Source organism: Talpa occidentalis, unplaced genomic scaffold, assembly GCF_014898055.3.
Source record: "Talpa occidentalis isolate TD23 unplaced genomic scaffold, MPIMG_talOcc4v2.1 talOcc4.11, whole genome shotgun sequence".
Lineage (NCBI taxonomy): Eukaryota > Metazoa > Chordata > Mammalia > Eulipotyphla > Talpidae > Talpa > Talpa occidentalis.
This window is the reverse complement of record NW_023601104.1, coordinates 8,392,356-8,419,814: the sequence shown is the minus strand read 5'-3', so window position 1 is coordinate 8,419,814 and position 27,459 is coordinate 8,392,356. Positions and strand designations below refer to the sequence as shown.

Here is a 27,459-nt window from a genome sequence, read left to right as displayed (position 1 = left end):
TCAACTGCCTGAAGGGACTTGTTGCTCTCTCAATCACTCAGGAAAACCTGTTTTTACAGTCTGTCTTCAAGAACTATGATCATGACCAGGATGGATACATTTCTCAGGAAGAGTTTGAAAAAATTGCTGCAAGTTTTCCCTTTTCCTTCTGTGTGATGGACAAAGACAGGTGAGGTTTGGGGTATACAGATATTTGCTTGTCAGCCTGTTGGTAAAGCAGCTTATGGGCATGTCACTGGCCGCTGGCTCTCAGGCACTCGAGGGTTGGGCAGTCTGGCTGTAGACCACGACAGGCCGTTAAAAATTGCATGCCTTCGTCAGTGCCTCAGAGTTGCAGATTTCATAAATTGCCCTTTTATGAATAATCAACTATATGTATATAAGAAAAAGTGAGTCTTCCCCTGGCTATCCCTACAGGTTGTAAGAAACAATATTTTTCTCAGTTCAGTAAGTTCTGTCAGTTTGCTGTGACACCAGATGCACCCTTGGTGGGTTCCAGTTATATATCATGCACTGTCTCCAGTGAGAGACAGTGAGAAACTGCTACAGTGAGAAACTGTAGCAGAAAGTCTTCCTCCCTGTACAGTCTCCATTTTTTTTTTCCCCCAAATCTGGTAGAGAGTGGTTAAGTGAGAAAAACCTACAGAACAATTCTGTGGAAATGAGCAATGCTAGCCCTGTATCCTTATGGGGAGCTCTTGAGGTAATGATCAGGCCATGCGCCCTGTCGACCCTTGAGGGACAAGGTGAGTCTAAGGCTAGACGCTCCTTCCCACCACCACACCCGCCCCCATTCACCTGGTCTCTCGTTTGCTGGCAGGGAAGGGCTCATCAGCAGAGATGAAATCACGGCCTACTTCATGCGGGCCAGCTCCATCTACTCCAAGCTGGGCCTGGGTTTTCCTCATAACTTCCAAGAGACCACCTACCTGAAACCCACTTTCTGTGACAACTGTGCTGGATTTGTAAGTTACTCTCACACTGCTTTAGGGTTGAAGAGGGGCACAAGGCAATTCAAATGAGTAAGCCGGGCACAGGCGTCACAGCCCCTGTCGCTGCATCCTAAGTGACCACCTAGTGCCACCCAGTCTGCAACTGCAGTTCTCGCTTGCACGCATCTTCCCATTTCGTCCCAATTTATTATACCTGATTCCCGAGGCGTGTGGTAGATGGTGGGATATGTGCATATGGGGTAGGCTTGTTCAAATGTTAGAAATAAGACAGCCTCTCCCCTTTAAGGGGAACTGCCCTTTGACAAGTCTGGGCAGCGCCTCTTCTGCCCCCCACATCATCGAGTGTCCTCCTAAACCCAGTCCGAGCCTGGGATTCCACATACGCGTCCTTAGTTTGGAATCCGCAGAAGCCTGTTTGTCTTGTGCTTCATCCACTAAGGGTCTGGAGATGGCCCGGGTCCAGTGCACCCTAATGAGTTTCCTGAACATTTGACTGATGGGCACAAACCTTTCCTCTTTTCGGTTTAAGATTAGGAGAAAAAATACTTCCCACTTGAGGTAGAGGAAGACCAGGGAGCGTAAAGAACGATGTCAGCATCTAGCCTGACAACACACAGATGACTGACATGTTGTCCTGTCTCTTTTCTCCCAGCTCTGGGGAGTGATCAAACAAGGCTATCGATGTAAAGGTAAGGCTCAGCTTTGTCAACCGCGTTGTTTCCCCCGGCCTTAGGGTTTCTCCACTGCAGTGTTTTTGCACCCACAGTGGCTGGCCATTCAGCTCACTCACAGCCGCACCTCACCCTAGCTCCTACAGCAGCCTCGTGACAGCTGCCGCCAGAGGCGAGGGCTATCTGGGGCCCTGGCCCTGCAGCTTCCCCTTACAAAGGGAAAGCACCCCTGTCCTGGGTGCTTTGGAAATAGGGGTGCCTGGAAGGAGAGTAAGCGGCCACATGATCATAGAAAGACAGGTTCTTAATGGAAGGCACAGAACTAATTCTGGAACAGAAGGGATTACTAAAAAAGCCCTTGTCAGTTTTTCTTCTCCCAGTAGCTGCCTGCCTTGTGACTAGAGAAGTTTAGGAGTGAACGAGAGAACTTACACTTCCCGGAAGGGAAGGGAAGACCTGACAGCTGGGACCCTCCAGCGCGTGTCCTCAGAGCAGGCAGCTTGTGCAGCATCCCAAGGACAGCACCTCCTCCCTCCAAGCTCACAGGAGGAGTCCAGGACTGTGAGGTCCAGAGCTGAGCAAGTGAGAAAAACTTGAGTTCCTGAGGAATGTTAGGTGTCCCCGTTCCAGACACTAGGAGAGGCAATGGGTGACAAGAGATCGCTGCATGAGTGAGGTTGTGACTGGAGAAATAATTCCTGAGCAAGGTGTCTTCTCCACAGACTGCGGGATGAACTGCCACAAACAATGTAAAGACCTGGTTGTGTTTGAGTGCAAGAAGCGAGCCAAGAACCCAGCAGCCTCCACAGAGAACAGCACCTCTGTGGGACCAGCATCCAGCCTTTGCTCACTGGGTGCCAAAGACCTGCTCCACGGTAAGACTGGAAACATCCTCCCGGGAGAGAGGTGATAAAATACGGGGGTGGGTGATTATCTCCGTCCTTCCCACTCTTCACGGAAACCACCACAAATACTAGTGTCAAGGGCATGCCCTGTGCATCAGGCCCCCTGTGTTTTAAGAGTTACTCATCGCCAGCAGTAACAGTTCCATCACATGCAATGCACGTCTTCATGGGGGCAAGTGGCTGCCCATACCAACTCCCAAACAAACATGGTAGACAGGGGCTGTAGCTCGACTTTCACTTCTCCAGTCATCTCCTCCCTGCCCGACCCCACCCACATCAGAGAAGGCCTTCAAACACTGCCTCAGGAAGGACACTCATGGGCAGGGTAAATGTGGGCAGACAGTGGGCAGCACATGCACAGCTGGAGGGTGACCGTGTCCTAAGCGGTGCCTGTAGTGGGGACACTTGTCACCCATTCAAATTGCTTCTATTTTGTAATGTTCTCTCCAATGGAACCTGCTTGTCAATTCAAAATTTCCAGTGAATTTTTTTCCTTAGCCCATTATCCTTCTCAATCTCATTGTACCTGTTTATCCACTTTTCCTTTCTTAAAAACTTACACCTCCTGGCTTTTAGAATCACTTCTGCAATTTTAAGGGCTCTCTTTTTATTTGCTTGCTTGTTTCCATTTGAGGAGGAGACACTTCTAAGTTTCTTTAGCATTTCTGCCTCACAGAAGTGTTGGTGTTCATAATTTGGACTGGTAAATATAGAACTGACAGAAAAGGTGGAAGAGAGACACTGGTGTTGTCCAGAAAGCCTTCTGCCCATACCAACCCAGTGTCTTGGTTACAAAAAGTCCCCTAACTCCCCTGCACTGGATACCTGCGAAATGAATCCATTGTGGACCCAGGGCACTCCTGTAACAAGGAAGGTCTCATCTGAAACTACGGAGTCAATTTTGGATGATGCTTTTCAGCGCTAAGTAGTAACATGTCCTGTATCTCCCTCCAGCCCCTGAAGAAGGACCTTTCACATTCCATAATGGGGAGGCTGCGGAACATACTGAGGAAAGTAAGGATCGGACCATCATGCTCATGGGAGTGTCCTCGCAGAAGATTTCTGTGCGGCTGAAGAGAACTGTCGTCCACAAGGCCACCCAGACTGAATCACCATCTTGGCTCGGCAGTGAGGGTCCTCCGGGCCCCTTTGTGCTGTCATCCCCCAGGAAGACAGCCCAGGATACTCTCTATGTGCTCCCCAGCCCCACGTCTCCGTGCCCCAGCCCACTCTTGGTAAGAAAGCGGGCTTTTGTCAAATGGGAGAATAAAGAATCGCTCATAAAAGCAAAGGAGGACCTCCGTCACCTCAGACTGCCCACGTACCACGACTTGGAACAGGTACCTACCTTTTCCTTTTATTCAGGCTCTAAGAGAAGTGAGGCTAAATGAAGGAAGAGCATGAACATGGAGGATAAAAAGATTCTGGCATTTGCCCAAAGAAACCAGGGTGGGGACCCTGGCTCATAGCCCTTGAGTGCAACAGGCTGAACCACACTCCCTAGTGCCAAAGAGGTGCCAGTTCACGCCCCCGTGCTGTTCACTGGATGCCTTGAGAAACACCAGTTTCGATCCCTCAGCTTCACGATGCTGACTCCACACCACACCCTTTTGCTAGGTAGAACATTAAATGGCCTTACCTACATCTTCCCCTCTAGAGGACCCGTCAACCTCTCTTCAGGGCTGTTTTGACACCGTCATGGTTGACTAGGCCTCTTCCTAAAAGGTAGATGATCAGTGTGCTACAAAAAGGAAAAAAAGTAGAGCTCACCATAGTCCAGCCTCCCTCTTGATAGGATTAAGGGCAAACACATCAGGTATAGACTCTATAAAATGGTAATCACTGTAGTACCAGGAGCTGCTTTTTGGTTTTTTTGTTAGGCTCACAGTGTCTTACATACAGGCACCTCATGGAGGGACAGAAAAGACAGTTTAGCCACAAAAGAAAACAGGAGTTTGAGAATAGTTATCAAATTGAAGAAAGAAATAATGAGGTTTAAATAAAAGAGAAAAACAGAGTAGGAGAGGGGACAGCTGGGGACATCAGGCAGTTAGCCAGAAACAATTCTGCAGAGTCCATTACTAAGGTATTACATTTTTGTCTAGAGGACAAAAACTCTCAAGGTCTGGCTTAGATGACTTGTGAGAGAATTTCTTACTGCTGATAGGTAACTTCAGTCCTTCTAGAGAAAGAGAAGAGGGCCTCCCTGGAGGTACAAGGAGTTAAGTCACAGCACTATGAAGCTATCTATCTGCAGCCAATATAGCACGAGTTCGATCCCCGGGCAGGGAGCTACCCACAAGGTGCAGCAGACCTCTCCTGTCTCGCCTATGGCTCCCCTCAGCAGTGTATTTCAGTCAGTCTGCCTGTTCTGCTCCCCACTCTGTCTCTGGTGAATCCTCTCAACCCCCACACCTCTGGCCTGCACCTCAGCTCTTGAATGCATAAATCTTTAACAAAAAAGAGAATCAAGAATACATTCATCCCGACATTATAGTTCTCTTTCTTTATTAAATGGGGGTTTGCCTGTGTGCTGCCCTTAAAGTTTTGGAGAAAAGGAAAGTTTTTGAGTACCTACTAATAGACATAAAATCACAACCCACCTAGCTAGAATCCCTGAAATATTATATTATAAATATTATGTTATTGTACTTTATATTAAAGTCAGTCAGTCCCAGAGGGGTGTAGGATTTCCTGTGTTGTCCTGAATATTATACCTCCTTCCCTGTCACACTCTCAAGAGTTGAATTAACTCTTGCTGTGATCTGTGGAACAAAGAATACAACATTAGGAACAGAAACAAATTTTCTGGATTAAAGGTACTGTCTTGCTTAGAGTATTTTTCAGACATGCTTTGAGAGTCAAATCAATCAGAAGGTAGCTAAAGTGTGGGTTTTGCAGAAGCCTTCTCTTTAAGGTGAAGAAAATACTGAATGGAATTTTTAACAGCAAAGAGGGAAACATTGAAAAGTGTACTTGACTTTGGTCTTGGGGACAAAGATTTCTGTTTGCAGGCCTAGATATATGTTGGCTGTAAAACTAACCTATTTAATCCTCCGTAAAATTTAGGATTAGGATTCCACATCCTTTACATTTTGCTTCAGATCTTAACATTTCATAAGCCTAGGGAAAGAAACAACACATTGGTAACAATGGCCGCCTGCTAAAAGAATGTGGGTGCTTGATTTCAGATGAGCTAGGTCCGAAAAAACTCCTACCCTGTGTGACACCAAGTGGGCCGGTAAACCCTCTCACCTCCCAGTTGCCTCTCTTTACATTCATCCTTATCAGTGGCTCCCAAAGGGGCAGAACTGTCTGAAAGCACTATTTGAGCCCCACTTGCCCACTGAATAAAATCCTTACAATCACTTGTTTATATGTAATTCACTGGTTCCATTCATAGTAACTAGTCAAATCAGTCTTGAAGAGCAGGAACTTGCCTTTCACAAACAACTCCACTACTAAGCATGTAGGCGTTCCCCCTGAAAACCAGCTGAACAGCACATACACGTGAAAGGATTCAATGATCACAACAAGGCTAGGAGAAGCAGAGAAACAGTCTTGCCCGGAACTCCAGCATGAGCGTGGCCACCCATATTTTGGCGGGATCCCACAAATACGACGCTTTTCCCAGAGGACTAAGAGGTTTGTGACCCACATTAAATATCCCAACCCTTGAGACCTATACTGGAGAAACTAGCGGCAAGAAGTACAGCTTTTGAAAACAGACCTTTTGTGAAAGGGACCTATAGAGCCGTAGGGAATAGGTTCCAATTCTAAAGAACTCAAGAACTAGCTCATTTCAACCATGACCAGCAGTTTGAGACATGCCTAGATTCATTTGATGATCTTAAAGCATCAGCCAGAGTGGGTAGGAAACTGGAAAATGACTGTGGAGATGCCAGCAGACACCATGTTAGAAAGTACTGCTCTAAACGTGGGTAGTACCTGAGGGTGAACCACACTGCCTGCCAGAGCTGGCTGAGGAGGAACATCTGCCTGTTGTGGGAGCAGAAGGACTCACGATTCTCTTTCTAGGCCCTACAGATCTAAAACAGTTCTTGGCATCTGCAACAACCAGGATCAAGAAAAAAAATCTGACTCCTTAGACAATCACAAAGGTTCGAGAGATGATCAAAAGCTAGGGTAATGTTGAAAGATAAGGTTCATCTCTTGTACAAGGCCAGTTTAAGACTCAGCTAGCAGTTTAATTCTGAGAAAGAGAGGCCAAGCAAAGGACAGACACAGAGGATTATGTTCTGAATAAACAAGACCAGCAAAATATGACCAAGATTTTAAAGTTATAGTCATAAAGATGCTCACTAAACTCAGGAGATGCATGGTTTGGTGTAGGCCTGTTGCTGTGTTTCCCTTGTGCTCTTGGAGTCATATCCAAAGAAAAACAAGGACTGCTAAGGCCATTGTCAGTGTTAGCAATTTCCACAAAGAGGGAAATGTAAGAAAGCTCCAAAAGCTGAAAAACAGAGTAACGGAAAAACACACTAGTGGGATTCGACAGCAACCAACATTGAGGTTTCAAACTATTAAAGCTACAGTAATCAAAGCAGTATGGAAATGGCATAAATAAAACCACATCAATGGACCAGAATAGAGGCTAGAAATAAACCCATACATACATGACAAAGACAAGAATATGCAACAAAGGACAGTCCCTTCAGTAAACACTGTTGGGAACTGGACAGCCACATACCAACGGAAAAAGCACACACACACACAAACACAAACCTGGACCACTATTTACACCACACACAAAAATTAAAATGAAATAAAGACTTTAATGTAAGACCTGAAATCATAAAAATCTGTTAAGAACACATGGGCAGTAAGTCCTTTGACAGTCCTTTGACAAGGACCAAGGACAGTGGTCCTTGTTTTTCTCTGGCTATGACTCCAAGAGCACAAGGGAAACAGCAACAGGCCTACACGAAACCAGAAAGCACTGGATAGCAAAGGAAATCAAAATGAAAAGCCAACCTACTGAATGAGAAAAGATAATCTACAAACCACAGTGAGACACCACCTCACCCATCAAAATGGTTATCAAAAAGATGCGAAGTGTGTGCTGGTAACGGTGAAAAGAGAACCCTTACACACTTAGTGAAAATGTAAATTGGTGAAGCCACTATATGGCTTCAATATGTCGTTCAAAACAATGTCATTTTCTTCAAAAAAAAAAAAAAAATTAAAACTATCATATGATCCAGTAGTTCTACTCCTCTATATTACCTGAAGCAAAAGAAACCACTAATTAAAAAACTATGTGCACCCAATATTCCCCGCAGTGGCCACCCATATTTTGGAGGGTAACCTAGATACGGAAACCGTGTAGCCATCGATGGATAAATATGTGGTGTCTAGTCATGATCTCACAACCACAGGGACACATTCTAAGGAATGGTCACTAGGAAATTCTGTCATTGTAGAAAGGTATAAAGTGCATTTCTGCAAACTTAGCTAGTACAGCCTATTACACACATAGGTTATTTAAGGACCACCATCTAGAGTCATTCCACTGTTGTAAACGGCATCGCAGCACATCAGTGTATATGAAATGGAACACTACTCAGTCAGTCACAGCAAGTATCACGTTCTTGACATCTGTAGCATATGAAAGACCTGGAGGGTGTTATACTAAGTGAAGTAAGTAATACAGAAATCACATACTGGTGTGAAGGGGATCAAGAGGCACAAACTTCCAGTTAAAAAGTAGGACATCACAGGGATGTCATTACAGGATGAGAACTAGTCATTAGCACTGCATTGGAAATTTAAGTGTGAGTGTAAATAGACATAGGGTGGTCATTTCAGTGTGTACACGTGTCACATCACTAGGTTGTACACCTGCAACTACTGCTGAGGTCAGTTATACTTCAAAAACTATATTAATGTTGTAAATGCTTTATAATATTAATATTAAATATTTTAAATGCATAAACCACTAAATCAGCACAGAAGAAAAAGTAAACACTTTTAGGGTCACATATACCGGTGTTCAAATCCCCAGTCTAATACTGTATGGCAACATTTTTTGCTTCTGTGAAATTGAGATATACCAGTAATGTGTGGACTATTTCTCAGTTAAAATACTGTTACTGTGTAACACAGTACCTGACATACAGCAAATACTCAATATTTTACAGTAGCTAGTAAACAGCTACCTGGATCATTTAGGTTGAAAAACTTAAGGTACCCCCAAATTACCCAGAAATGGCCCATCTATTCTTTTGGAGTAATCAATGCAATATAAAATATTTGACTGAAAGACAAAACTGGAAATTAGCTGCTGCATCTCCTTAGATCATGGTAAATTAGGTAAAAAACTCCCAGTGCAGAGAGCAGATTAAAATTCCCACCTACATCAAGAGTCTATTAGTTTTCAATGAACGGGGAAGAGGAGTGACTTAATGACTTGGGTGGACTATACTGTCTCATTACAGAATTCTGATCCGCTGCTGCTGTACTTAAGAACTCATCAAAGACTGTATCTGCTAAGTTTAGGATTCCTGTTGCACATCATCCAAAGGTTTTGTCATTATCAACCTATTGTCTCAGACAGCTTTACTCCAAATGCTAGCCATTCCCATCTTTAATATAACAAAAACTGCTGTTTGACCATGCTCATTTGATATTTGACCATACTCATTTGATATTTCTCTTCAGGAAAAAATAATTCATGGTTATAGTTCCTAATTTTTAGTAATAGTGACTAGGAGAATGCCAATCACATATGCATTACTCCCAATACTGATTTGCTAGCCTTTGCTGCTTTATTAACCTGTCTTTCTCGTCTCTTTAGGAAATAAATACTCTGAAAGCAGATAATGATGCCCTGAAGACACAGCTGAAGTATGCACAGGAGAAAATAGAAACCCTCCAACTTGCTAGAAGCAATCATGTCTTGGCTCAGATGGAGCAGGGTGACTGTTCTTAGCCCAGAAACTCAAGGAACACAGCTGATCACAACAAAGTTCACATTTCTTAGGCTTATTAGGGGAACATTACACTGACAGGCTTTTCAAAGGGTACTTACAGAAAAGCCAGTTCCTCTTTTTTTTAACCTAAGATTCTGACTGTGCAGTATTGTTTACCAGTCTGGTTAACTCAACAGGCAGAAGCTGATGAATTGCATTTGTAACACAAACTTTATTCCCTGGGACTCATACCAAAAGTGTGCAGAAGTGTAAGCCAGCTTCTCCTATGTAGCCTGCCTGGCTACTGTCTCCTTTGAACTAGTCCCCAGAAAATGAGTTTCCTTTTACCCCTAGGTTTTCTGTGAACTGAATATTAACTTACTTTTACTCAAAGGTTGCTTGTAGTAGAAAATTACCTGCATTCCAAAAAGATTTACTTCTACATCCCATCATCAGATTTTAGGAATCTGTTTCCTACTGTACTACCTCAGATGTAATCCATTAGCCTATTTCCCTTCCCTTCTCACTACACACACACTCCCATGAGTCGTCCTGCACAGGAACTACTGACATGAAGCCACAATTTCTTTAGAAGCATGTTAAAGCAACGTGACATTGAATTCCAAGTCACTTCATTGTTTTAGTCTCACAGTCTTAGTAAGTAACCAAATGAAGTACTTGCAAACCTGGCTGTTAGCTAAAATAACACAAACAAGGTGTTTATTCTATAATCTACAATGGACAGAATTAGACACTTATGGCTTTAAAAAAAAGTAGAGTGTAATTCTTCATGTTCCACCTTTATTTCAGAAACTGAAGAATATTCTTTGAACTGAACTTGTGCTTATTTTCACTATAAATACTATCTAGAAATAAACTGCATCAAAGGCTTAAGGGTCACAGCTCACAGTATACATATGTGTACAGTGTATATATACAGTATCATGCATGTGGTTTGGAATTGTATTTCCTCCTTCATGAAATGTGGAAGTGATTTAAACTACTTTAGTCATTTATACAAATTCACAAATACAAAGATCAGTCTGTTAAAAGATGTAAGAAATTGTTTCCAACTATTGTTCAGCAAAATGACAAGTAGGTGTCCTGTGAAATTTTCTAATGAAGGCTAATGATTAATGGACTCATTCAGTTGCCTGGGCAACTGTTCACAAATTCTTGTCATTCTCTTATTGCTTTAAAAATGTTCATGTGAGCATTTTCTTTGGGGGGGCGGGGGAGAGGAGAGCAGCAAGGGGAGGGGAGGGCTTACCCGCCATGCTTAGAAAGCCTGGTACCAAGCTGACTTGAAATTTATACTGATGTTGAACAACTGTCAAGAATACAATGTCAACTACAAGTTCCACACCGAAGGCCAAAACTCTTAACCAGAATATGAAGTATATGTACAGTGTAGCTCCCTTGGGAGACTCACATAATTTAAGACATTTCTTTGATCAAAGGCAAGTTTCCATTTGCATAGCTCCTTGTACTCGATTTTTGTGACATTTAGCTTCCAGTTAGTACTTTTAAACAACCATTTTACACACAAATTTTCTCAAATTCAAACTCAAATACCCAGAGCAGGGCTGCTGTTGTACACCACCTGGTATGTAAACTTAAAGCACTTTACTATTTACCTTACATGGAACCAACTTTGAACAGTATCATGCACCATGATTTTTTTCCTCTCACCCTCCATCCAAAATACAGATGCCACGTTAGTTTATTTTCTGTGTAAATTATCTATAATCTGTAGGAACTGGAAATGTCAGCCAAATCAACACAGCGAGGGTCTCAAACATTTCAGAATTTATCACTGAAATGCATAAGATTTCACATCTGACAAGGATCAATTAATATTAGTGTGTAAATTAGTAGTTATGCACTGAGCTACACAGAGTTACTGGAGCCCACAGAAATAATCTGGAATAAATGTTTTGGTTTTTCAAAACCTCCGATACAAACTTTTGTGTCTTCTACTAACTTGAAATAAGTTCGGGCATTCATTTATCTGCCAAAATGAGGCAGATAAATGTCTTGTAAACAGCACTTCTTACTTTCTTTGGTAACTGACTTGCCTTTTCCTGTTTATGAATTTGTGTCTTGGTATCTCATGTAAAAAAATAAGGAAAAAAACATGTACAGATTGTAAAGATTTTTTTATATCCCATGTAAGTTTTCCTTGTGCAATATTTATATCATAAAAGACATTAGGATCCCTACAACATAAATGTCTTGTGCTTATTCTAGTTCAAGTATATGTAGAAGCTTCATGTGAATTTTTACTATAATCTACAGCTGAGATCATGCCCCAGTCTATTAACAAAACAGACTTTTCCTGGAAGGGAAAACAAAGCAACTAATGAGCCAATAAAATTTTTTCTAATTCTTTTAACATGAACAACACAGAAATATCCAACTTAACCCCATGACTTACAGTGATCCCTAAATATTAAACCGATGAATACTTTGGACAACTCTGAAGGATTATTTCACTGCAGGTTTAGTCTTTAATTCCACAGTTTTAATAGAAACTTTGAATGTGTGTATCAAATTGTAGATGATTTAAGCCAGTGTACAGACTCATCCAGAGAAGTTAATTTGTGCTCATAATTATGTACAATTCAGCTACAATATTGTCTTCATCCCCAGCTAATCTTTGTTTAACCAAATGAATGCAGGGCTGGGGAGAGGCATTTCAATCACTCAAATTCCAGTGGGGAATGCATTCTGGTACATTTGGATGCAAGTATATTTCTCATTTTAGCAATTCATAGTACTTCAGACAAAATAACGAAGTCACACTAATGCTATCCTGCAAGGCCAGGTTGTCAAACGGCCTCCCTCTACTCTGCCCCCAATTCGCATCCCAAATATTTCTACTCTCTGCTCCTTACAACAGATAGGTGGTGTCATTGCTCAAAACATTCGCTAGTTTCAGCTTTTTTAGGTTATCTTACCTCCTTTTGACACAAATACGTAATTACAATTTGATTTTCAACGTCTTCCTGTTTAGTGAGGCAAGGTTTCCCTGATTTGCAGAACACAAGGGTATAGGTGCAAAGAAAGCACCTGAGCCCTTCTTTTGCTGAGAGCCTATGTGTAAAAATTTGGTGATTGTGTATGGACAAGACAAAGAGTCTTTATAAGATCCAGATAAGTGGTCAGTTACTTCTTTAATCCTAGTAAGTTCAAGTCTAATTGGTGCTATTAAATAGCAAAGGCCAAAACCAAGACAAAGAGAAGAAAAAAGGTGAGAGAAAACAAAGTGCAAGCAAAATTGAAATTGAGAACCAGGCAAAAAAAGAGGGTGTTAGATTTTAGAAACCAGTCATGTGCCAGTCATTATACTCCACATTTATATTGCATTTGAATTACAAAACATTACCACATGAAGGTCCCAAACTGCCCGACTGCTAGTCTAGATACTGCTCAGCACACTCGCTCTTCTACAAAACAAATTTTACTGAATAAAAATTATCATCATAATCATACCTTATAGAGAACACTAAAATATCAGAGTCTAGAACACTTAGCTTTCCATTCAAGTGCTGTTGACAGGAATGTGCAGACAGGAGTGGTTCCAGCTCCAACATGATTCCAAGAACAAGCACTGTATGTGGTTAAGCTTTGCAGTGAGTGCAACAGATAACCGAACAGCACCCCTATGAAGATACAAAGCAATCTTACAAAAATTAATGTCTGTCATTATATGTCATAGACTTTAGTGACAAAGGTTGAAAGCAGTTGTAAATTTCCCTTTTATATAAGCAACTAAAGTCCTCTCAAAAGAAATGAAGCAGAAAGGTAAGGGTTTTAAATGAACATTGTTTTAACTATTAGCTCTTTTGAAATATTTTACTCCTGTGGCCTTGTATATTTTTTAAAAAGTATTTATTTTCCAGAATTCATAGCTACTCACAAAAGTGTTTCCTTAATTATGGAAAGCCATTTCCTTCAAGTATCACAAATGAAATTAAGTATCTTCATTAAATATAAACACGTTTTTAAAAATCTAAGTTTACAAATAACTGAAAACATGTTTTCCTATCCTAAACAGTTTTCTTTGAAGGGCTAGCTGGAAAAATACATGGCCAAGACTACAGTACACACAACGTTTACTTTGAATATTTTTAACATTTTAGATTTCACCTCCATTTACTGTTAAAACTGCCAAGTATCAAATACCATTTGTCTACCAATACTCAGCTTTCTATTATGCCAAGTTGATTTGATCACAAAAAGTGGTTATTGCGAAAGTACTGATCAGGAGGCTACAATGGGGCACAGATTTTACAGTGGCACTGAACAATCGTGTGGCTATCTCTTAATCATCTATACTAAGCAAAAAATGCATTTATTGTACCCCTTTAACCATTCACACACATCCTCTAAATTCTCAACAAATGGCAGTAGTATTTGGGTCTTTATGAAACCACCCGAGTCGGGGACAAGTGTCACATTCCTCATTTAACAGATGAGGACAAGTCAGTCCTTGAGGCCACGGTCATTTCAGCTTCTAGCATCCCTGGGTCAGTGCCACGATTTCGATTCAGAACTCCTCTCCCCCAGCCTTTGACTGACATTCCCTAACCATGTTTCCCGAATCTTCCTGTGTAGCAGAATCACCAAGGGATGATTACCTCTCCCTCTGATCTTTTGAAACTGAAAATTACTTCTCTGATACCGTTTAGTACAGTTCAGCCTGCCTCTTTTACTTATTTGTATGTGTTTTCAGTTTGCCTTTTATATGCAGATCCCCAGTTACAGCACAAATGATGAGAAGCTTCTATGACTGCTTTTCACATCAGGTAAAATTTAGTCTTTCTCCCTTTAGAGTAATTATCATCTTTAACTTTCCTTTGTTAGTCAAAACAAAATCAGATTTCAAATCCAATTAGAAAATTAATCAAATATGCACAGCAAAACACAGACTGGACTTTCATTAAAGGAACTTCACTGGAAACCTGGCCAGAGAATTGCCTCCTGTGAAAGATAAATCATGTCCTTACAACTACTTATGGAACAAAACTATCAGTCTCTCTCCCTATTTTGTAAAGCAGAATTAACAAACACAAACACAGTGCAGAGGAATACAGATGAAATGAGGCCATATCCTTTCTATTACAAGTGGGGTAATTTATGAGTCCCAAACCTGAATAAAATACAGGCAGCAATCTAAATTCAGTCGTGACAGTAAAATACTTTCCATTTCCCAAGTTCGATGGTAATAAATATTTACAATTTTAAAAATAATTTTTACTCTTTTAAAAAGACAACATGCTGAGGGTACACAGGACAAGGGCCGCGCTGCGTGGGGGCGCGAGGGCGGTAGAAAACAAGGTCCTCGCAGAGCAGCCCGCCCCGACGCGCTCTAACCTGGGGCTGCTAACCTGGGGCTCACGTCCAGGCGGCGGCGTCAAGCGCATCCGCGGGACGGGGGTCTGACGCCTCCGCAGCTTCAGTACCTCCTGTAGCCGCCCCCGCCCCCTCCGTAGGGATCCCCGTACCCTCTGCCGCCGCCGTGGCCGCCCCTGCCGCCGTAGCTGCCCCTGCCTTGAAAGCCTCCTCTCCCCCCGCCCCCACCGCCCCCCAGCCTCCCCCTGCTCCCCCGCCCCCGCCCCAGCCGCCGCCGCCCCCGCCCCAGCCGCCCCCCCCGCCCCCGCCCCCGCCCCCCCCCCCCCACCCCAGCCGCCCCGTCCACCGCCGTCCTGTCTCTTCTGCCAAGGGGGCATTTCGGGGGGTGGCGGCTCAATCTCGTTCGGGCGTCCTCCCCTGTCGGGGACCCGTCCCATCAGCACCTGTGTGAGGAAATATTTTTTCAGTTTCTGCTATTTTAAGAGTTTAAACTGACACAAAGGATTCAACCGACACTGAAGTTACTATTTCTAGTACGGAAACCGAAGCCAAATATTTAAGGACATGGCAGTGTCAGACACGGCAGTATGAATAAATATCGAAAACATAAATGCCATATAAATTCCTCATAGAATGTGATTTTTTTAATCTGGAAGAATATTTCTGAAATTTAAAGACAACTTTCTCATCTAAATTTGTTCAGTGAATTTTACATCAAAAGTAGTATGCATCACACTAGGACTTTTTTTAGTAAATTATTTTCAAGACAAAATATATATACACCCTTCATTTTTAACTTCATACCCATTTATTCAACAACTCTTAGTTTTCCATTGCCCACTAATTGGAGAATGGATTATTCAATTAAAGATTGTATTTCTAAGTACATTTTATTTCAACAAAGTATGAAATAAATGATAAAATGTGGAGGCAGTGAAGTCAGCACTGAATGACTATTAATCCAAGGACCCATTGCAAAGACACACGAAGACTTGCAATAAACTGTTCCTTTCTTACCAGAAACTGAAGATCACTAACTTTCAATGATGATACTAGTTGTAATATTATAAAGAAAATAAAAGACCGGCTATCCTTTCTTTATCCTGCTTAACAATACTTTGAAGAATGAACCAGGGAAGAGTTTGGTGTTGAAGTCTCCAACCTTCTACAGAATAGTTACTTTATATGCCCTTGAATAGAAAAATAAATCAAAGGACAGTGGTGAGGAGGACATCTCCCACCCACCACAGTCAAGGGGAGGCCCATAGTTTCCTGCTAGACATTTCCAGATAAAATAATCAATGCGCTAATTGCCGCCCACAAAATGGCCTAGGAATCAGTTAGGTTCTCCTTCCACTGATTTTCTAATAAGAACCATGTTTCAGTACCACGTCATTCATGAAAGATAAAAAATGCAAATCACCATTGATCGGCAAGGGTGAAAGGGTCAAACATTCTTTTAAAATAATCACTAATGTCCTAATTACCAAAACGCCCCCAAAAAAATCTTTTCTTGATTGTTATTCTCGATAGATCTCTCCAGCCAGCACTCTATTTTGGTGAATATATATGGGGATGCTGCTCCCAAAACTGATCAAGAGATTGTCCAAATTATTAAGACTATACATTGTAAATTCAGAAAATAGATGGGTAATCTTTTCTTAAACAAGACTGGACTGCAACCTGATCAAAATAGTAAAGAATGTATTTGACAGACAGAACACTTTAAGATAGGGGAAGTTCATCTAACGTGGGAGTGAGACAGGAACACTTCTGCAAGTTAGCAAACTGACCTGAAATATAACCCACGCCCCTCTGGCAAGGTTTCCTCTGTCAAAAACACATTTCTTATTATAATGAGAAGTGGGAATTTAAAACATCTAAATTTCTTCCATTCACTATTTTGCTCTTTTGTAATATAGTTTGAGTGCATGACAAACTAAATGGAGAGGAATATGCTAGCCGAACTGACAAACATTCTAGATAATTGTTGTTGCTACCATGGTAAAGAAAACTCACATGCTTTGAGTTTCTTTAGGACCACTGTCAGAAAAATGGATCTATGTACTCTGAGTCAGGAATGAAGCTCCAAGAGATTCAGTAACCTGCCCAAAGCTATTTCTCTAGTAAGAGACCCAGGCTGTGAACCCAGATTTATAGGATTTGAAAGCACGGACTCTGCTCTTTTCTACCAAGGATGTAAAGAATAAGTCAGTACCTGAAACAACTCATAGAATTTCAGTGACAAAAAGTGACTCCATTCTCAGACAGCAAACAATTTCTTGCTGAAGTTATTGGTAACAATTCTTAAGTCCACTAATTCAGATAATTTACTTTATGAATATAGAGCTCCAAATGACATAGCACACATAAAACATAGTAACCCATGAACTGAGGCCCCTCCATCACTCTTTTCTAGGCGCTCACCAGGTGTAAAAGAAAAAGGGGATTAAAATATGTGAAAATATAAAATGAGTATATGATAAATTCATTCTTCACTGAACTGAGAGAAAAACCAACCTTATTAATAGCGCAGGCTGTCTTTTCTCGGGTGGTGCCGCTACTTGTCCTAATGATCTTAGAGAGATCCTCACGAGCAGCAAGTAAATGGGCCAAAGAAATTGTAGTCTTGGGTGACAAAGCATAACGCTTAGGCTGGTAAATTCTTGCTATGTCATCTGTTTTTATCTAAATGACAAAAATTAGGTAAAAAAGAAACCAAAGAACATATCAATTGAAAGAGCAATGGCAATCATAATCTTCTGAAAGATTAGAGGAGATAATGTATAAGAAATAGAAATAAGTAAAATAAATAACTAATGATAATTTGTGGAATGAAAAAATAAACAGATGTTAGAGATACGAAGCAGTAGCAGCTCAAAAAACCACACAGAAAGGAGTCCATTCACAATTAAGTTATTATTAATAACTTAATAGTCATTATGTCTTCAGTCCTGAAAACATCCTTTTAGAGTGAGTTGTTTCCACTATCCCCTTTTGCAGAAGGAAAAAAAATTCCAGCTTAGAAAGCTGAAACAATTTCACAAAAATACAAAGTATCCCAAATTTTGCCTACTTACTAATTACTAATTACTTCACGCCAAGATAAGAGATGTTTAAGAAGCAGTGTTTATCTAACCTAAATCTAATGAAAAGAAACAAAAATAGATTGATGTCGCAAAATAAGTAAATGAAATTCAAAGCCTCATGAGTGTATAAACGCAATAAATAGAGGCAACAAAAGTCAGCGAGAAAAGGGATATTTTAAATGATGTTGGAATGAACTGCTGTTTATTTGTAAAATTAAAAAGGTATAGCGTATAACAGAAGGAATTCCAAATATAAAAATTATTGTTTGAGGTTTTATTTTAAATTAAAAAAGTTAACTCTGTTTTAAAGGTTAAAATTTCTACATGTCAAAACGCAAAAGTCAAGACAACTGGAGAAAACATGTTCAACAAAGAAGGCACCTAGCTAACTCCCTTCATACATAAAAAGCTCAATCAGAAGGAAAACAGAAAGGGGAAGGGAAAACAAGACAGAAACAGACATTTTTTAAAAAATGTTCTTAAATGGGGAAACTCAAATGATTAATATAAAAAGGCTCAACTTTATCAACAGTAAAAATATACAAATTAAATCAATTTAGTCTTTTTTAACCATCAGTTAGCAATAAAATGGATTAACACCCTAAATATCAAAAACACTAGAGTGAAAATAAAATTTACACTACTGACTAGAGTTCAAATTCATATATATTTTTAAAAACAAGGTTGGCTATATGCATCAAGAACATTAAGAATCATCTTTGACCCAGTAAATTTCCTTTTAGGAATCCACCATAAGAATATACTTTGAAATTTACTAATAAAAATCATACACAGTAATAATCGTGGTGTTAGTTTATATAGGTAAAACGTGTAAGAGTTAAATTATGATATCTCTGTATGATCAAATATAAAGCACCCATAAAAGTGACACTGAAAGGAAGTAATGTTACAAGTGACAAACATGGATGAACCCTGAAAGCATTATGCTAAGAAGCCAGATACAAAAAGCCATTTATTGTATGATTCCATTTATATAAATTGTCCAGAATAGGCAAATCCAAAGAGGCAGAAAAATTCTTTCAGGGATGATGCAAATGTCACGACATTACACAGAGGTAACGGTTTCACAATACAATGACTACACCAAAACCACCTAACTGGACACAAAATGGTGACCTCTATCACAAATTAAAAATTAATTTAAAGAGAGTACTGAAATAGAGCTTTTAGAAAGATGGGACTACAATCCCAACATTAGTAAAAAAGCAAACTAAAGTTATGCTCATAATGCTAGGAAAAAAGTAGAGAAACTAGATTAACTATACTAAAATAGACGTGTAATCTTTCTGAAGGGCATCTCTGAGTGTGTATTAAAAACATTAAAACATGCATTTCTTTGATCAAGTAATTCCACGCTTGGATGCATCAAGGACACGGATAATAACTGAGCTGCAGGGCCTCCCTGCAAGGGGTGGTGCAAGGGGTTAAGCACCACACTATAAAGCAATCTGCAGCCTCTGCAGCACGAGTTTGATCCCATGCCAGCCAGGGAACAACCCACATGGTGCAGCAGACCTCTCCTGTCTTGCCCGCTGCTCCCCTCAGGAGCAGTAATCAGTGTATTTCAGTCAGTCTGCCTGTTCTGTTCCCCACTCTGTCTCTGGTGGATCCTCTCATCCCCCTGCATCTCTGGCCTGTATCCCAGCTCTTGTATGCATAAATAAATAAATCTTTAAAAAAAAAAAAAAACTGAGCTGCAAAGGATTTCATTAAAAAGAAAATTGAAGAAAACCTCCATGCTGATCAGTAGAACATATCTATATAAAAAAATAATCTGCCAAGATTTAAAATGCTATGGAACAGTATATGATGAGTCATCCAACAATATCAAGACAGTTGAAATAAGTTTAAACATTAATTTTATCCCTAAGAAAATAAAATTCAGGGTACAAATGCATACACACACATAACCAATGCAAAAGGATTAAATGAAGTGACTTATCAATAGCGTAAGAAAAAAGTATTTTAAATATCCTCCAGACTCATATAGAGAAACCAAACAAAATCAAGAAAAAGTCAAAACTAGCAAGCTGACCATAGATCCGAGGTGTACAAGAAGAGATGGGAAGGGATGGGGGGTCAAAACAGGACAAGGAAGACAAGGGAATATGGTGATTGTTCAAGGGTGATACGGCGGTGGGAGAACTATGGGGACACTTGAGGACTACAACAATACAAGAAGAGTAATAAAAAATATGTAAGATACTTAAAACATAAAATATCTTTCAGACTAAGGAAAAAAGGGACAAAAATACAACCTTTTCCTAAAACAAGATGAAAAAAAGACCTAGATAAAATAAACATATTTCTTAAAGGTATATTTTCTCAAAGTCCCCAAGTTTAAGGCTAGTAAAGTGTCAACAAGCCCAAGAGTCTATACCACTCTAAACATTCAAAACTCATTTCTTTTGGAATTCTCTATAAGCTTAAGACCACCACCTGTAACAATGTCCAGTTAATATGTTAAGACACTTTTAATATACTACCTTTACCCATTTTACTTATATTCCTAAATTCCTTTTTCTCATTAAAATTCTATCAGATTAAACTGGACACCCAGTATATACACAGCCTCAGTAAAATTTCATGGAGTGGGCGGTGTCAGTAAAACTGCTACCTCCCACACATCTGAATGTTATTCCAATTCTCAAGGTCAGTAATCATGTCATCTACCTCTTGGTAATTCAAAGCTCTTAAAGGATTTTGGTTTCTTGCACAAAACAGTCAGTCCCCGACGACTGAAGAAGAGAAAGACTATCTGAGAAGCCGATTAGGTATTACAACAGAAATCTTCTGAAAATATTCCAGACCTAATAACACACGGTCCTGAGATGCTCATCTAGAACCAGGTACAACATTGTGCCTTACTGACACACATAAGGCACTGAGTAAAGGCTTATTGAAAGAAAATACATGAATGACAGTCCTCAACTCTGCCTTATAGCTATTCTATTACTATACTAAAAAGAATGTTCTCTGAAATAGTTTCCCTGTTCTAATCACTCAACTTTCTGTATTTTTCTGCCAGATGTTTAGAAGGAAACTATGTACAAAATATGAGGTAGTAGTTCTAAATAGATGGGTCAGACTGAACACAGTCACAAAAAGGCACACACAAACTACCAAAAGAGAATGGATAAAAATGGATATAGGTAAAAAGGGAATCAAAAATCTCAGAAAACAAAATATGGAACAGAAAATAGGGGTTAACTCAGTTTAACTATAGAGCAACCCATTCTTCCAATTCCTGGTGTGATGCTGTCACTCCTCCCCTAAAGCAACTTAAGTGCATCTACCCAGGATGTCTAATATCTGACAAAGAAAGATTTTCAGAAAGAAAACAAAAGGGAAGAAATACATAAGAGCTAAGCGACTATAGACTGAAAGGTCCTCCTAGGGTTTAGCATCTGAATGAAGAAACATCCAGATCAACACATACTGGGAAATTTTAAAACTCCAAGAATACACAAAAGAGCCCAGATGCTCACAGAGACAAAAAAAAGATCACCCAAGAGGGAAGTGCATGGCATCAGGCTTCTCAGTAGCAGCAATGAATGCTAGAAAACAATGATGCAATCAACACCTTTAGTATTTTTACAGAAAAATATTTAACCTAAAATTTTATATTAACCTAAACTATCAAAGAGGACACCACAATAAACATGTTATGAGGAAGCAAGGATTAAGAAAAAAAATCACCTCATTTTTCTTCATCAGAAAGTTGTTTGTGGGTTTACATCAGATAGTAAGAGAATAAACAACAAAAGAGGAGGCCATCTAAGAAACAGTGGAGAAGCCAAGAATAGGCACACCAGTGACCCAGATTATAATAAGAGAATACAAATTTCTGGAAAGGAATGTATACAGAAAACACCTGATTTTTAAAAAGTATATATATATATATAAAAGAGGAGAAGCATATGATGAAACAGTGTGCAAGAAAAATAAAATCCAGTTAGAAGGAAAATGAGATCTGAACTGATGATGATGTCTAAATCCCAGTTCCCGGAACCTGTGAACCATGCAGATGTGATGAAGTTATGGATCGTGACATGAAAAGATTATCCTGGATTGTCTGGATAGGCCCAGTGTAATCATGAGGACTGATATAAGAGAGAGACAGGAGAAGGCAACCGACAATGGAAGAGAGAGACCAAGGATACTATGCTATTGGTTTTACACAGAGGATGAGACCAAGTGCCTCCAGTTATGCAAGGTGACTTCTGGAAGACAAATGCAAGGAAACATTCTCCCCTGAAGCATTCAGAAGGAATACAAGCCTGCTGATACCTTCATTTTAGGACTTCTCATTTCTAGAGCTGTAAGAGAATAAATGTGTAAACTTAAGCCACTAAGTTTGTAGTAATTTGTTAGAACAGTCATAGGATACCAATACAAGACACCATGTGGTGACAGATTACATAAGAGCCAAGACGACGACTGAAGCAGCTGAGCAGATAGCAGAGCTCAGACAAGTGAGACATCACCTCAGATGCTCCAGTCAGCCCAGGCACCAGATGAAAAAAGATGTATGCTGGGCCTCCCCGGTGGCGCAGCGGTTGAGCGCTGGGTTGCGAAGCTGCCCACAGCCTATGCAGTGCCGGTTCAATCCCCGGCTGCTCCCCGGCCACCGGAGGAGGGTCCCACATGGCGCGCAGACCTCTCCTGCCGCCCGCTGCTCCCCTCAGCAGTGTACTTCGGTCCTTCTGCCTGCTCTGCTCTCCGCTCTGGTGAATTCTCTCACCCTCCCGGGCTTCTGACTGTACCCAGTGCTTGTATAAATAAAAATAAATAAATCTTTAAAAAAAAAAAAATAGATGTATGCTGACACAACTGATATAACATGTGTAGAACTGCCCAAAGTTAATCCAAACAATGTAATAATGATGTCTGAGAATAATGGGCATAGAATGGTAGTGGAGAGAGCGAGCTATCTGAAGTTATTCTTATTTACGGGGCCTTCTGATGGCCTAGGGGTTATTACGACTCAGGGCTATCATGACACCGCTTCACTGTGGCCTCAGTTCAGTCCAGAGAGGGAGTTAACCCACATGGTGCAGCAGAACTCTCCTGTTTCATCTGCTGCTCCCTTTAGCAGTGTAATTAAACATATCTGCCTGTTCTGTTCCCCACTCTGTCTCTGGTGAATCCTCTCACCCCCCTGCACTTCTGGCCTCCACCCCAGTTCTTCTATGCAAAAATAAGTAAAATCTTTTTTAAAAAAAGATTCATATTAGTATGCCACCCGCACACACACTTTCCACTCCCTTATCAACTGGAACACACATTACAGCCTTAAGACACTTTTAAGAAGAAATGTTCAGGCATCACTACGAGCTATACATCTCCCTGAATCCTACTTTCTTGCTCACATATCTAGCTCACTGTCTCTTATGATGACCCTTTTATGCATATTCTCACATACGTCACATTTATAACTTTAAAATAAAAGTAAAATACACAGAAAATTAAGATATTAACAAATAGGGATTTATACAAAATCAGGATCATTATTACATGAGACCAGTATGTAGTCTGGGCTTGAGCTTAAGGTAGTGATCAAGTTCAAGACTGGGGTAATTACATAAGTCAAGCACTGAAGAGCTGTCACACAGTACCACCTACAGGACACAAGTGGGAAAACAGATTTACCTTTGCTCTATCAGACCAGCCAAAAGATTGCACTGTCACATCTAATCGTTTCATCAGCATCCGCCGGCGGCACTCATATTCACAGGAAAGAGCATCATTAATTTTTCCTAGCTGCTTCTAAAAAATTTGGAAACAAAAATCCTCAACTTTAAAATCTTTCACTGGCAGAGAAAATAAGTTTGAAAACTGTGGTCAACACTTCTACTGATACAAAAGATACCATAGTTGACTGTTTTCTAAACCTGTTAGACCTTACATTTAATTATGTGTAATAGTTTTTGATATAGCATTTATGATATTCAAAAGTTTAATTTAAATAAATTCTACAATTGATCGTTTACCTACCATACATAAAACATCAACTTGCTAAACAGTCTGGACCAGTAAGGAAAATAATAGCAATGGTAACTTCCCATCTTGTTGAATTTGAGCTACTATGTTTTTTAGCTCACAACTATGCTACTTATTGAATACCCTAAATACTTCTGGCCAGTATTTTAAAAATTAGCAATCTGAAGAAACGCTCAGAATTATTACTCTATAGACTATCAATTCATTTTAATTCCCCCAAAATAAGTGCATGCTACACACTGTAAAATCTAGATGTCTATTTATTAAATTAAGTTGCATTCAATATTTAATTACAAGAAAATAATTAAAAAGGTGATTTACCGCCTGTTCCAGATTTAAATCAATTTTCAGCAATGGTTTTCCCACATGACTTTTTTGCACTTTTGAGAGAATATCCTTCACCTAAATGCAAATATACAAAATTGAGAAAATGTAAATCTCTAGTTTAAAACCATCCTATTCTTGCTTAAAATGCTCTGAATAAACAAAAAGAGAAATCATTAAAATACACCTTCAAACATTCAGAAGAATATCACTATGATGAAGACAATCTTTCTCAAAGAAGCATTTGTTATATTAACTCAAGTATACCTTCTTTTCCAGAGAACATAATATATATAGACAACTTAAGAAATAGCTACTAAAAGGTTTTACTATGAGAATATGTTTTATGTAAAATAATTTAGGAGTCTCTTCAAAGTTTCCTGGTAAATTCTCAAAAGGGATTCTAAAACTTGGATGAGCACATTGATTTCTCTTTTCTCAAATATTATGTTTACATTCCAACTTAAGAATTCTAGTTTTATTGTTCAGCAAGAAGTAAGAGGGCAAGCCCTCCCAGAGTCACCACAAACATTCCATTACATTTCCAAAGTCGCTGACTTGAATTATTTGGAAATTGTGCACATGAGGGGTCCCAAAGCTTACGCTTTATAAGCTGTGCAGCAAGTCCACCTCTGCAGAGATTAACTGATCTAATTTTTACATATTATGAAAAATTAAAAACTTTCTTAAAATACACCTTTCTGTAGATTCTCCAACTATAGTAAATATCACAAATTTTATTATTTCATTTTTTTTAAAGATTTATGCATAACAAGAACTGGGGTTCAGGCCAGAGATGTGGGGGGGGGGGTGAAAGGATTCACCAGAGACAGAGTGGGGAACAGAACAGGAGGAATGTCCGAAATACACTGCTGAGGGGAGCAGCGGGTGAGGCAGGAGAGGTCTGCTGCATCATGTGGGTAGCTCCTGGCTGGGGACATCTTCATAGGTTGAGTCTTAACCCCTGTGCCACGAGGGAGGCCCCTATTTCATATTTTAGTAAAAGTTTCAGCTGTAATTCCTCACACAAATGCATACTTGTAATTTCTTACAAGTTATCACATCCCCTCCATTCCCAGGATTGCAACATTAGTTAACAATGTTAGTACATTTGAGAATTACTTGTGAGGAAGAGTTAAAAGCACACTCTGAAGGTTGACTGCCTACTTTCTAACTTCATACCTACCACTACTCAGAAACATCTACTTTATCAGAACTTTAGGAACACCTGTTACCTCATATGCCTGCTGCCAATAACTTCCTCATAGGTAACAGAATTAAATAAGATTACATACAAAGACTTACAACAGTGTTATTTGTTTACTGTTGGAATTTAACTCCTTGAGATTTTACATTTAAACAATTTCAAGTAGAAAATAATGATAATTTTCCTCTGGACATATCACATATGGAATATAGAAATTTTTGCTTTTGACAAACTGAATGGAGATGGAAATCTTTTTATTTAGGTAAATATTTAGCCATTATGGCCATAGGGAGAACTGCCTCATAATTAGCCTGCCAGCATCTGAACACAAGCATTATAACCTATTTTCAAGTAGCACAAAGAGATTAGGAGGTATTAGTAAACTAACTGAAAATCCTAAAAGGGAAGTCTCTTTGGAATCAATATATGGAAATAATGGAAGATTAGGAATAGCCCAGAAATCCGTCTCAATTTGAAAAAGTCCAACATTTTAGTCAAACTCAGATCATTTGCAAATGAGAGAAAAACGGGGGTGGGGGGGGCCACTCTCTTGAAGAGTAACTGCAAAATGTTCTTGAGTTAGGATTCACAATTTTATTCTTTGGTCTGCAAGTTCTTCCAAAAAAAGTTCTTAATATACTAAAATTCTCTTAAAATCTTTTTACTTTCAGTTCATAAATTATCAATTCAAGACATCTCTATTCTAGGATTTGTTTTAAAGCAGACTGTCAAAAAGTGGAGTTTCAGTACCATTCTTAAGGATGAAAAATTTCCTGTCCTTTAAAATGGATCCTGGGGCCTCACCTGGTGGCACAACGGTTGAGCGCTGGGCTGCGAAGCTGCCCGCAGCCTCTGCAGCGCCAGTTCGATCCCCGGCCACGGGGCGAGGGTCCTACATGGCATGACGCACAGACCTCTCCTGCAGCCCGCTGCTCCCCTCAGCAGTGTACCTCGGTTCTTCTGCCTGTTCTGTTCCCCACTCTGGCTCTGGTGAATTCTCTTACCCTCCCGCGCTTCTGCTTGTGTAAATAAATAAATAACTTAAAAAAAAAATAATTAAAATGGATCCTGCATTATTCCCCTAAAGGACTTCCACAGAACTATGAACTGGGCTAGAATTCAGTCTGCGACAGTAGCATTCTGATATATGGGAACAGCATGGCTTATTTAAAAAAAAAACACACACACAAAAACAAAAACAACTTGAGGTACAAGTTTGTGGTTGTTTTTAACTATTCCACCAGGGCACTCATTCAACTGTTCACTATACAACAAATAACTTACAAATGCTTTCCTACCAGAAATTGTGCTTGCTCACTGCCAAAAGGCATTCACACTGAAATCTATTAATATCCACTCAAAAAATATTGTTGCCTTTGAGATTATAAGCTAACTCTTCTTCTTTCATTAACTGTATTTACCATTGATACCTTGTTTAGGAAAGAGAAATCACTGCAAATTTAAGCATCCATCATATCAAACCTTTGAGCCACTTAAGGGCACTTACTTATAAGATACAATTCCTGAATATGGGCTACTGGCAAATAAGGTCACAGGAAAAATCAAGTCCAAATCCAAAATTTAGGTTACATGAAATAAACTCTTGAAATGTCTGTTATACCTAAAGGAAATACTTTCATTTTTATATATTTACACATTAGTATTTAGCTAAATTTTGAGGAAAATGACCAAAAAAAAAAATACCTTTGTTTCCACTTGGTTTAGTGTAAGTGGAATGTCAGAAGTTGTTGACTTGGGTATACCCAGGGCATCACAGATAGCCTGAACTTCCTGATGAATTTCACTATTTTTATCTGATTGAGAATTTTTACATTTCTTGTTCTGTAGTATCTGTAAAGCTTGAAGCTCTGTACTTAAAAATACTGTAAGACAGGGAAAAATATTGTTAAGGGACATGATTATACAAAGGCATGAATCTCTAAATTGCACTGTTATTTTCCACAACCACTTGGATATGCCTTCTTATTTTTTTTTT

The 27,459-nt window shown here is 39.7% G+C and overlaps 2 protein-coding genes across 4 annotated transcripts in view; one reads left to right on the top strand and one right to left on the bottom strand.

Moving 5' to 3' along the window:
• RASGRP1 (RAS guanyl releasing protein 1) overlaps positions 1 to 11,717 on the top strand; it is a 64,635-nt gene extending 52,918 nt beyond the window's left edge. For all 3 annotated transcript variants that reach the window (XM_054700399.1, XM_054700405.1, XM_037502187.2), the window contains exons 12-17: positions 60 to 169; positions 821 to 965; positions 1,606 to 1,642; positions 2,347 to 2,499; positions 3,484 to 3,869; positions 9,347 to 11,717. In XM_054700399.1, the coding sequence (XP_054556374.1) occupies positions 60 to 169; positions 821 to 965; positions 1,606 to 1,642; positions 2,347 to 2,499; positions 3,484 to 3,869; positions 9,347 to 9,481 (966 nt within the window). In that variant the 3' untranslated portion in view covers positions 9,482 to 11,717. The remainder of the gene's footprint in view (positions 1 to 59; positions 170 to 820; positions 966 to 1,605; positions 1,643 to 2,346; positions 2,500 to 3,483; positions 3,870 to 9,346) is intronic.
• The window catches only part of FAM98B (family with sequence similarity 98 member B), a 64,968-nt gene continuing 39,592 nt past the window's right edge, over positions 2,084 to 27,459 (bottom strand). The window contains 7 exon segments of the mRNA XM_037502186.2: positions 2,084 to 15,053; positions 15,056 to 15,142; positions 15,145 to 15,262; positions 17,340 to 17,507; positions 23,582 to 23,698; positions 24,254 to 24,334; positions 27,168 to 27,346. Of these exon segments, the coding sequence (XP_037358083.1) occupies positions 14,923 to 15,053; positions 15,056 to 15,142; positions 15,145 to 15,262; positions 17,340 to 17,507; positions 23,582 to 23,698; positions 24,254 to 24,334; positions 27,168 to 27,346 (881 nt within the window). The 3' untranslated portion in view covers positions 2,084 to 14,922.